The sequence below is a fragment of the Cucurbita pepo genome, chromosome LG17, assembly GCF_002806865.2.
Source record: "Cucurbita pepo subsp. pepo cultivar mu-cu-16 chromosome LG17, ASM280686v2, whole genome shotgun sequence".
Lineage (NCBI taxonomy): Eukaryota > Viridiplantae > Streptophyta > Magnoliopsida > Cucurbitales > Cucurbitaceae > Cucurbita > Cucurbita pepo.
This window is the reverse complement of record NC_036654.1, coordinates 6952520-6963566: the sequence shown is the minus strand read 5'-3', so window position 1 is coordinate 6963566 and position 11047 is coordinate 6952520. Positions and strand designations below refer to the sequence as shown.

Sequence of the window (11047 nt, the reverse complement as noted above, 5' to 3'; positions counted from 1 at the left end):
GTGGAGACAGGGAAGTCTTCACCGTCCCCGACCTCGTTTAGGTAACGAAGAAAAATATATTGTCGTCAAGTTATTAGAGGATTATATTTGTTTAACCACGGGGAAGTCTTCACCGTCCCTAACCTTATTTAGCTAAGGAAGAAAAGTGGACTCTCCATCTCATTTGGGGTGGGTTGAACTCACATTTAAATGGTGACTCGTTAACGGCTCCTATTTTTGTACTTTTCTCGAACAATCAAACAATGATCTTTTATGCTCGTAAGCGGTTAGATTATCCCTAAAACAACCTAGTAAGAAAATGCTCGTACTCACCCAACTCTAGTATGATTCACACACTACACTTTGACCCTTCTTTTACCTAAAATATACAATGGATAAACGTAAATGATTTGAAGAAGAAGATTCTCAAATTGATATCAAAGAGAATTACAAAAATAGAGATTAGGTCGAGCCAAACCTTGAAAACAACTCACATCAGATTACAAAATAATTCAATAACTAGTAAAAGTAGATGCAATGAAGAAGTAGGGTCGCGAAAATAATAACTATTTCTTCTCAAGCTCAACAATGGCAGATAGAGAGTTAACAATGACATAACGTCTTTCTCTCTCTTAACCCAAAGAGTTAACAATGGCAGAACGTCTTTCTCTCTCTTAACCCAAAATTGTTATTTTTTAGTTTTCGATGAAAAACATTTAGTTTCAAAATTACCCTTTTTAACTTAAAAAAATATATTAATATCTTTAATTTTTTTAAAAATTAAAAAAATATCGTTAATATTCCTAGACCTTAATATATATATATATATAGTTTTGATGGGAGTATAACACAAATGATTTATTTAAAATTTTTTTCCCTTTTTTTTAAATATCAATACACTATAAAAATACAGCTGGAATACAATAAATTTATCATCCAAATAGATAATTTATTTTTAAATTAATTTTTTTTCCAACTATATATAATTTTTGTCCATATAACAAAAAAAAAAATAGAAATAATATTTTAAAGATTTAAAATAGAAATAAATTTTTATTAATTAACATAGTTTATATAATATATAAAATTAGAGACAAAAAAAAAACATTTTAAAAATACAACGAAAATAAAAATATTAGCATTTAAAGGGTAAGGAATAATAAATGTAAGACATGGGGGAGGGAAAAGCTCCATTTTTTTAAAATGTTAAATAATAATAATAATAATAATAATAATAATAATAAATAAATAAATAAATAAATAAATAAATTAAAAAAGAAAAGAAGCTTACGCTGCTGATTAGACATGGCAGACGAAACGCTCACCTTCCCCATCTGCCTTCCTTTATTGGACGTTCCATTTCCTCTCATTCATTTCCTCTGCTCTGCTAAATTCCACTTTTCAACCCTTACCGGATCAGATCCCCCACGCCGTCCGCCATGGCTTCCGCCGCCGCCGCCCCCCCCAAATCCCCCTCCCTCCCATGGAAGACCCGCCTCCTCGTCTCCCTCTCCTCCGTCTGCAGCGACCTCGTCACTCGCCGCAACGGCACACTCAACCGCCGCCTCTTCCGCTTCTTCGATTTCAAATCCGCTCCCAATCCCGTCAAACCTATTCACGGCGTCCTCTCCTTCGACGTCATCGTCGATTCTTCTCGCAACCTCTCTGTTCGCGTCTTCACTCCTCACTCTGACGCTCCCTCTCTTCCGATCCTCGTCTTCTTCCATGGCGGCGGTTTTGCCTTCCTCAGCAACGCCTCTTTCTCTTACGCCGCCGTCTGTCGTCGTCTCGCGCGTCGCATCCCTGCCGTCGTCCTCTCCGTCGATTACCGTCTCTCTCCAGAACACCGCTTCCCTTGCCAATACGACGACGGCTTCGACGTCCTCCGTTTCCTCGACCACGGAAACAACACTATCGGTCTCCTCCCTCCTAATGCCGATCTCTCCAAATGCTTCCTTGCCGGCGACAGCGCCGGCGCCAATCTAGCACATCACGTAGCCGTACGATTCTCTCGGCAGAAATCGCAGTTCCAGAAGGTCAAAATCATCGGATTAATATCGATTCAACCGTTCTTCGGCGGAGTAGAACGGATGGAATCCGAAACTCAATTAGATCCAGGATACATCGTTTCGCTTAAAAGAACAGATTGGCTATGGAGGGCGTTTTTACCGGAAGGATCGGATCGAGACCATTCTGCATCGAATGTGAGCGGGCCGAATGCGGAGGCGATTTCGGAATTAGAGGAATTCCCGGCGACGGTTGTGTTCGTAGCGGGATTCGATCCGTTGAAGGATCGGCAGAGGAGGTATTACGAATGGCTGAAGCAATCCGGAAAGAAAGTGGAATTGATAGAGTATCGGAACATGATCCATGCGTTTTACCTGTTTCCAGAGCTGCCGGAGAGTTCCGCCATGATCGATCAGGTGAGGAGCTTCGTCTTCAAATGTATGGAGGCATGAAAATGACATGTTCATTACGATCTTCACCGTTAAGATATTATTGTAGGTGGCAGAGACTGACTTTATTAGCTCTGCCACATTTAAATCTTTTGTTTTTTTTCTTTTCTTAAAAAGAAAAAAAAAAGAAAAAACTTTAAATATTTATTTTTTTTTCTATTCTAGTGTTTGTAATTTTAGACCATAAATTATATTATGTTTTTAATAAATATTTAAAATATCTATGCTTACCTTTCTTATTATTATTTTGTTTTTAGCATTATCAAAATTATTATTATTATTTTACTAATTTTAAGTTTTATTAAAATTAAAAAACTATATTTAAATATTTTAAATACATTATTAAAATGAATTAAATTTAAAGTATAGGGGTCCATATAAGAATTTAATCAAAATAAATAATAATGAGTTAAAAGAAATAAAAATAAAAGATTAACTAATTAAAATAAATTTATATTATTTATACCTTATAAACGTTCTTATTTCATTAAAATTATATATTTTAACGTTTTTTTTCCTTCCATTTATTGTCTTTCCAAAATATTAAAACAAATATATAAATAATGGGTCTTTTTTGTTGTAGCATCAAAGTTGAGATGGCCGAGTTGGTCTAAGGCGCCAGATTAAGGTTCTGGTCCGAAAGGGCGTGGGTTCAAATCCCACTCTCAACAATTTTGTTTAAAGGTTTTAATTTTTTTTTAGGGTTAAATCAATCTGGCCACGACTATGGTGCCTAAGTGGTTCTACTATCCAACCACCGTACCATAAAATGGAATCGTCTTACATGTTCCAGCGTCTTTTACCATCGACATTGACACTCTTGAAAATGGATGTCTAATGCATGAGAGATTACGAAAAAACCCCTTTAATATGAAACCAAGAGAAAATGAGGTGAGGGGTAGTTTTGAGAAAAATAAATTAAGGAGTAAACTAGAAGGAAACTTCCGAGCCTTGTAGTTCTCATCATCGAATATAGAGGATAATCTAATCAAGATAGATGATAGCTTCAAGCAAGGGAACTACTAATGGATAACTTTCTTATTGGTTAGGGGAAGTTCTTACGCTCTTCATTGTCATATTCCGCTTCCATCAACGATATCAATCAGTGCCAGTTGATATCGTGATCTTGATATTGATTTCAAAAACCCATCTAGAGGTTCTCCATTTTTCTTTGTTTCATCATAAACTTCTAGCTAATGAACATACGTGTTAAGGATATTTAGTAATAAATTATAGTTTACCATATATATTATATTTGATATTTTATTATAAGGCAAATATGAGATATTTGCCTTATTACCATAGGTATCTTTCCATTTATTGTTATTTTCATTTATTACTATTTCCATATCCTTGTAATTTATTTGATTATAAATAAGATAACTTTCACACCATTTAGGTGTGGTGGATTAATCAAACATTCACAATACGGAATAGAAATCATTCTCGTGACAATGCACATATTCAAACCCGATTGAAATCCGTGTTAATATTTCGCTAAAGCACTAGACTCAAGTTCTTAGGCTCTTCGTTGCCATAATCTGCTTCCATCAACGATATCAATCAGTGTCGATCGATAACGTGAAAACACTTCCTGACATTGAATTCAAAAACCCATCTAGAGATTCTCTCCATTCTTCTTTGTTTCATCATGAACTTCTAGCCAACGAGCATACCAATTAGAAATCATTCTCACGACAATGCACAACTCAAACCCAATTAGAAATCCATGTTAATATTTCGGTAATGCCCCTGCTAAAGTTCTTAGGCTCTTCGTTGCCATAATCCACTTCTACCAACAGTATCAACGAGTGTCGATTGATATCATGAAAACACTTCTTGATATCGTATTCAAAAACCCGTCTAGAGATTCTCCACACTCATTTGTGTTCATCGTGAACTTCTAGCTAATGAATACACCGATCAAAAATCATTCTCGTGACAATGCACACGTGAATCAAAATGATTACTAAATCCCACAAATTTAAAAGCCCATAGGTCAAGTAAATTAATCTTTGAGTTCATGGAGTCTTTAGCATTGAGCAACTCAAATTGAGAACAGCTAGCGTGTATATCATCATCATCATCATGAATCAATGCAGAAAAGCATAGATAGCAGTGGAAATATAGACCAAAAGAGCAGAGGAAACCAGAACAACAAGCGCGGCGACAGCATGAACAGCCGATTTACTCCCACAGGACAGCATCCCAAGGCGAATTTGAATGACATTCACCATCGACAGCATCAGGAACAAGCAGCCCATCATGGATCCGAAGGCGGAGGCCAACATCCCAAATCTGAGCACCTTCAAATTGATGTGTGCCCTAAATGCCTCATCCACATCCTTACTGTTCAAAAGGTTGATCGCAAGCTTCAATCCCTGCGCCACAAGAGACGAGAACAGAAAAAAGCTAAACGACACCACCTCAAACACCAGAAGCTTCCGAGCAACATCAATGCCGGCGTCGCAGACCGAGGAATTCTCGAGACTATGCTGCCCTGGCGTTGTCAATGAAAGCCCTACAAACACCGCGATGGTGAAAAGCGAATTCACATTGACGAGTCCGTCGAGTGTCGTAACGTGGACGCTGGTGGTGGAGGAAGACGATGGCGAGGAGGGGGAGGCGATTCGGAATTCATCGCCTCTTCTCCGGCCATTCTGATTGTCTTTTGGATACGCCTCGGATCTGATCAGAAACAGAGGGAAATGAGATGAAAAAACGAAACGAAACTAAAAGAGAGAGAGATTGAGCTTACTTACTCTTCCATGGCGGAATCTGAGATGCGGTCGGAGAAGATTTTCCGGCAAGAAGGTTTGTTTTAGGGATTATTGGAAAACGCAAAAGAAAGAGAGGCGTTTTGGAATCAGCTTTGATTCAGAGGTTACCGCTTTATTCTCATGATGTTTCTTGGTCCAAGAAAGGTCAAGTCAAGTCAACGCTAGTTCGTGTGGGTCCAGGTTCTTTACACGTTAAATTAATAAAAACATTTGAATTCTCCAAGTTTTAACGTAAAATCCGATTTCCTTTTCCAAAACGAAGAACAATTTCTTGAATTCCACAAGCGAGAGCGTCCGCAATCCCTAATTTTGTAACTTCAAGAACAGTTGAACATGATTTGTGGCTCTTACTTCACAATCAGTTCTCGCCGTCTAAAACTCATTTCGACGGCAAGATTCTACGCCGTCGCATCCCTTGATCGTTTCAATCAGTGAAGGGGAAGAGATTTCAGTCATACTCCCAAGTTTCTGTTCATTTCATCTTCGATTTGGATGCAAAGCGCTCTCGACGGATTCGGGACTTCGATTCAGTGAGTTCTCATAATCTGTTTCTAGGTTTCCGTTTCGTCTTTTCTTTGTTGTGATTTACATTCTCTGGTTCTTCGCTGCTTGTTCTGAATATTTTGATGTTCTTTGTTCCAAGTTCATGCCCTAAATTTGCTGCTAATGAATTTTCCCTGGAAGATTCTTGAGCTTGTGCTACATTTTCATTCTTTTACATAGTTGATTGATAATTTTACTGCTATCTGGTTAGAAACTGGGCTGCCACTTTCTATATTGGTTATGTTAATGAATGTGTTGCAGTGAATTTAGACGACGAATCAGGGCGAGCACACGACTCTATTGAGATTAACGGAGATGCAGCTGAAGGAAATTTGATTTTGGAGCCATATGTTGGTATGGAGTTTGATTCTGAAGATGCTGCAAGAAAGTTTTATGTTGAATATGCGAGACAGATGGGGTTTGTCGTGCGAATTATGCAGCGACGTTGTTCGGGAATTGATGGAAGAACGTTAGCCCGGAGGCTTGGATGTAATAAACAAGGTTTCGCTCCGAATCGAAGAGGGATTTATGGATCAGATAAGAAACCACGGCCTAGTTCACGAGAGGGCTGCAAGGCAACGATTTTGGTGAAAATGGAGAAGTCTGGAAAATGGATTGTTTCAAGAATTGTGAAGGATCACAATCATCCCTTAGTTGTTTGTTCTAATGGTTTCAGCTGCTCGGTGAGTTATTCTGATTCTAGTTTATTTTGTTTGTCGTTTTTTTTTTATGACTATAACTAGAATGAGGCTTGGTAACTATAACATATGTGAAGGGAAACCCGAAAGGAAAAGGGTCTATGTTGACTTAGATGCTGTGATACCATGATACCATGCATTAAGTTCCGGGGCCCAGCATCCTTGCTGGCACATTCCTCGGTGTCTGGCTATGATACCATTTGTAACCGCCCAAGCCCACCACTAGCGATATTGTCCTTTCCAATCATTGTATAGTTGGGAAATCCGGGTTCCTATTAAAAGGATTTTGGCTCTAAGTTGTAGGATGAGTTTTCTCCGCCGTTCAACTATGCTTCGTAGTTGAAAAAGGGTCTATGTTGACTTAGATGCTGTGATACCATGCATTAAGTTCCTTTATTTCTTTGTTTGAATCTATATAAAACTTCTCTTGGTTCTGAAAAAATGTGTAACTTTTGCCTAAATCAATGAAAAATGTATGATTTCTTGGAAAGCATTTAGGAGAAACCTCTCTATTTAATGGAAGAGAATGGAGAGGAGTGATAGACTGCCTTATTAATGTGTACATTGGGAGATGGTTAGGGTTGGTCGAGTAAAGTCGTTACCAGGTTGGACCCTATGACAGTAACTGACCTTGGCATGGAACGCTGGTAGTGGCTAGAGCTACTTAGCATATTTCATGTATGTAGAGGGGTGATTTATGGTAAGTGATCATCGAGAGGAGACACGCAGATCACTTTGGAGTCGAGTTGGAAGGAATGTGGTGAATTTGGGAAAAAGTATTACGAGTAGAAAAAAGTAGTGGAGGAAAAAAGTAAGGCGGATGGCATACTGAGCTTAGCTCAGTTGGTATAAAGTATGTACCATCGATCAAAAGGTTAGAGGTTCCAATCTCCCACCTACTTATGGTTGAACTAAAAAAAAAAAAAAAAAAAAAAAAAAAANGTTGTGTGGTAACATTGAACACGGTAGAAGGTGGAGCAAATAGTGTAGGGTGTTACATAGTTAATGGATTAACACTTGTTTTCTATTTGCATTTGTGAAAATTTGGTATTGATTTTCATTGAAGGCCAAAGCTAGGAGATATTGTCCTCTTTGGACTTTCCCTTCAATAAAGAGAGGTTTCCCTTCAATAAAGAGAGGTTTCCCTTCAATAAAGAGAGGTTTCCACACCCTTATCAGAAATGCTTCATTTCCCTCTCCAATCGATGTGGGATCTCACAATCCACCTTTCTTGGAGGCCTAGTGTCCTCGTTATGTGAGATCTCACAATCCACCTCTCTTGGAGGCTCAGTGTCTGTGTCCTCGTTATGTGGGATCTCACAATCCACCTCTCTTGGAGGCCCAGTGTCCTCGTTAGCATACTGCCCACTGCCCAATGTCTGTGTCCTCGTTATGTGGGATCTCACAATCCACCTCTCTTGGAGGCCCAGTGTCCTCGTTAGCATACTGCCCAGTGTCTGACTCTGATACCATTTGTGACAGTCCAAGCTCACCGCTAACCAATATTGTCCATTTTGGCCTGTTACATATTACCCTCAGCCTCACGGTTTTAAAATGCATCTACTAGAGAGAAGTTTCCACACCCATATAAGAAATGCTTTGTTCTCCTCTCTAACCCACGTGGGATCTCACACATTTAGAGGCTTAAGTGTCCTAAGTGTATATTGGCTATTGTTCTTTAGGGTGCGTCAAAGTTGATTGGACATAGCTAATTAAATTTTGGGTAGGAGATTGGAGGATCTAAGTCTACTCTAATCTCAGGTATTACTCAAAGAACGGTACAAAATATAGCTGAAGCTTATGATATTGGGAACTAAATCCTGTCATGGACTTTCAGATAGAAAAATGTAACCTCGATATTATTAGATTGTATTAGATCTATTCTGTGTTTCATTTGAGGCTCATCTGATGGTTGCACTGTCTGTATTCTGTGACAGGTAGCAAATTGAATTTATGGTTGAGGATTATTTGGAGTGAGTCTCACATTGGTCAATTTAGTGGAAGATCATAGGTTATAAGTAAGGAATACATCTATGTTGGTACGAGGTTTTTTGGGGAAGCCCAAAGCAAAGCCAAAGCAAAGTCGTGAGAGCTTATGCTCAAAGTGGACAATATCATACCATTGTGGAGAGTCGTGATTCCTAACATATATTTCCTTTACTTTTTAATCTTTGATGTTCTAGGTTTATTCAAATCTACGACGTATAAAGTGAATCGACATTGATACTTGTAGGGCGACAAAGATAAGAAGATCGAAGAACTTAAAATGGAGTTGGAGCATCAAGAGCAACGATGCGTAGCTTACCGGGAAAAGCTTTTCGATTTCATCTCAACGGTGGAGGAACAAACAGAAGAATTGTCTTCAAAAATACAAATGATCATCGGCAATGTAAGGCAAGTTGAATCTGGTATGCAAAAACATTATCCATTTCGACAATAGTACATAAAACTTGAATATGCACAGAGCTGAAAATTTGAGTCCCAATAATGTTCTTGATTTAGTAATGTATAGCAGCCATTGATGCATTGATCTGAAGATGATAGTATTGAAAGCATTATGATCAATGAATTTCGTAGCGTTTTCTGGTCTTGAATTTATGCTTTTTATTCATCGAAGTTCGATTGAAGTTTATTTCTTTCCCTTACGATCCGCTAAACCTTATTTCAGGACGAGAAAGAAAGGAAACCCACATGTAAAAAATTAACTTTGTTAGTTGAGTTTGATCACCTAGATTATCATACAAAGATCGAATCTAATATTAAAAAGGTTACGAAAGATTTAGTCTAGGGTTTAGGGTTTAGGGTTTAGGAGTCGGACCATTTCGTGCCTCTTTTTTCATTTCTTCGTTGTAATGAATCTTTTGTTCTTAGGCTGCGTCAACCGTTCTTTATTACCATAAAGAACTGAAAAGGAAAACGGTCCCTCTTGCTCGATCAGTCATTCTTTTTTAGTTCAACAATTATAGGGTGGGAATTAAATGATAGACTTAATCTATTTTTCTTATCTAACGAGAAAGTAATGAAAAAATGTCTATGTTTTCATTAGGCATGAACCGACCTATCACGTTAAATTCTAACATTTATGATATATAGTAATTGAATCTTAATGGATGTCAATATAAACATAACTCAACTGACATAAACTTATTCAACACGTTTTTATCTTTGAAGGTACCTATTATCGTTATAATAAATGAATTTCTACTGTTTTAACCTATAAATTTGTCGGAAAAAAGTTGGTAGGAAAAAATAAAAACAAAGAAAGCCAAAATATGTAGGAGAGGAAGACGGACTAAAGTATTGTTTGTTTGACCAATTGTAACCTAACTCGATTAATTTCAAAGCTTGTTGGTTGAGTTTAGTAGACCATGACTTTAGTTAGTTAACCTAATCATAAAATATATTTACTTTATTTTATTTTAGTTAGGCAAATATGTCTATCATTAATAAACTTCTATCAAAATCGATACAAATTTTCACGTACATCAACATACTATCAGACACGAAGTGAGGGAGAGAAATCAACGATGGGTTAGAGAGAAACTGGGAGAAATCGATGAAGGGGCGAGTGAGTCGAGAATGGTAGTCAGGGTCAGAATCGAGAACGTGTGGAAATAAATTATTGACTACAACGAGCGTCTAATGAACTGATGAACTAGTTAGTCTTTTTACATGCCTGAGTTGAAATCAAATTGTACCGTGCTTATAATTTCTTTGAATTTGTGTCATATCTACCATTAATTTAGACTAAAGTATTGTCGGTACTCTGAAAAAAAAACTAGGGTTTCATGGGAGATGAACGAGCATATCACATCAAAATCGAACTTTATGCACCAAATAATTTCAAATCATGATAATTTATTTTACATTTACTAGTTTTTTTTTTCTTTTTTTTTTTCCACGTTTTAGTTTAGAAATTTGACTGAATTGTATTGTGTAGGTTAGATCATCGCCAACGTCATTCACCATGCCTCCATGTCTCCACTAACTTACAATAACCTTCATTTTTCTATTCATTTCTTAATATTTTATACAAACTTTTGACATTTACAATTCAAAAAAGTTACTAAATATATAATTATAACCAAAGCGAGCGGTGACCCGTTATATATCACTATCAGTCTCACGATCTTAATTGGAGAGGGTCTAGCCCTACTCCTACATGTGTCTTGTACCGTTCAGTGATTGACCCTGATATCATTTGTAATGATCAAAGCCCACCACTAGAACGTATTCTCTGTTTTAGCTCGTTATGTATCGTCGTCAGTCTCACGGTTCTAAAATGCACCTACTAGGGAGAGGTTTCCATACACTTACACCTCATTTTCAGGGAGAGCTAATGCTTGTTGGGTATTTTGGTTTGACACTACTTCACACCCAAAAAGAAGCAAGCTACGTCTGAGTTAAACTTGGAGATGGAAGTCTTCTTTCGTTTCTCGACGGTGAAGTAAGACTAAGCTCATGAGCTTATTATCCTAGGTCGGAATAAGTTGATAGGATCCCGTTTTGTACGTCCCCATGTCCCTCCCGTGTGGCGACATGGGGGGCGAAAAAGGAAACAGAGAGATGGGGTTTCACTCGCTTCTGAAAT

General features: G+C 37.7%; 3 protein-coding genes and 1 non-coding gene across 4 annotated transcripts; 3 read left to right on the top strand and 1 right to left on the bottom strand.

Moving 5' to 3' along the window:
- Positions 1–1254: 1254 nt before the first annotated feature.
- On the top strand, positions 1255–2661 carry LOC111778884 (probable carboxylesterase 18). Its single transcript, XM_023658883.1, has one exon. The coding sequence runs from the start codon at positions 1419–1421 to the stop codon at positions 2436–2438; it is 1020 nt and encodes a 339-aa protein (XP_023514651.1). The 5' UTR covers positions 1255–1418; the 3' UTR covers positions 2439–2661.
- Positions 2662–3025: 364 nt separating this feature from the next.
- On the top strand, positions 3026–3106 carry TRNAL-AAG. Its single transcript has one exon. It is a non-coding gene; the product is annotated as a tRNA-Leu (tRNA).
- Positions 3107–4418: 1312 nt separating this feature from the next.
- Positions 4419–5318, bottom strand: LOC111778883. Its single transcript, XM_023658882.1, has 2 exons — positions 5198–5318; positions 4419–5123 (listed from the first exon to the last, which is right to left on the bottom strand). The coding sequence occupies exons 1-2, from the start codon at positions 5203–5205 to the stop codon at positions 4529–4531; spliced, it is 603 nt and encodes a 200-aa protein (XP_023514650.1). The 5' UTR covers positions 5206–5318; the 3' UTR covers positions 4419–4528.
- A 145-nt stretch (positions 5319–5463) lies between these two features.
- On the top strand, positions 5464–9050 carry LOC111778882 (protein FAR1-RELATED SEQUENCE 5-like). Its single transcript, XM_023658881.1, has 3 exons — positions 5464–5745; positions 6020–6441; positions 8690–9050. Coding segments are annotated over exons 1-3 (630 nt in total). The 5' UTR covers positions 5464–5744; the 3' UTR covers positions 8897–9050.
- Positions 9051–11047: the final 1997 nt, after the last annotated feature.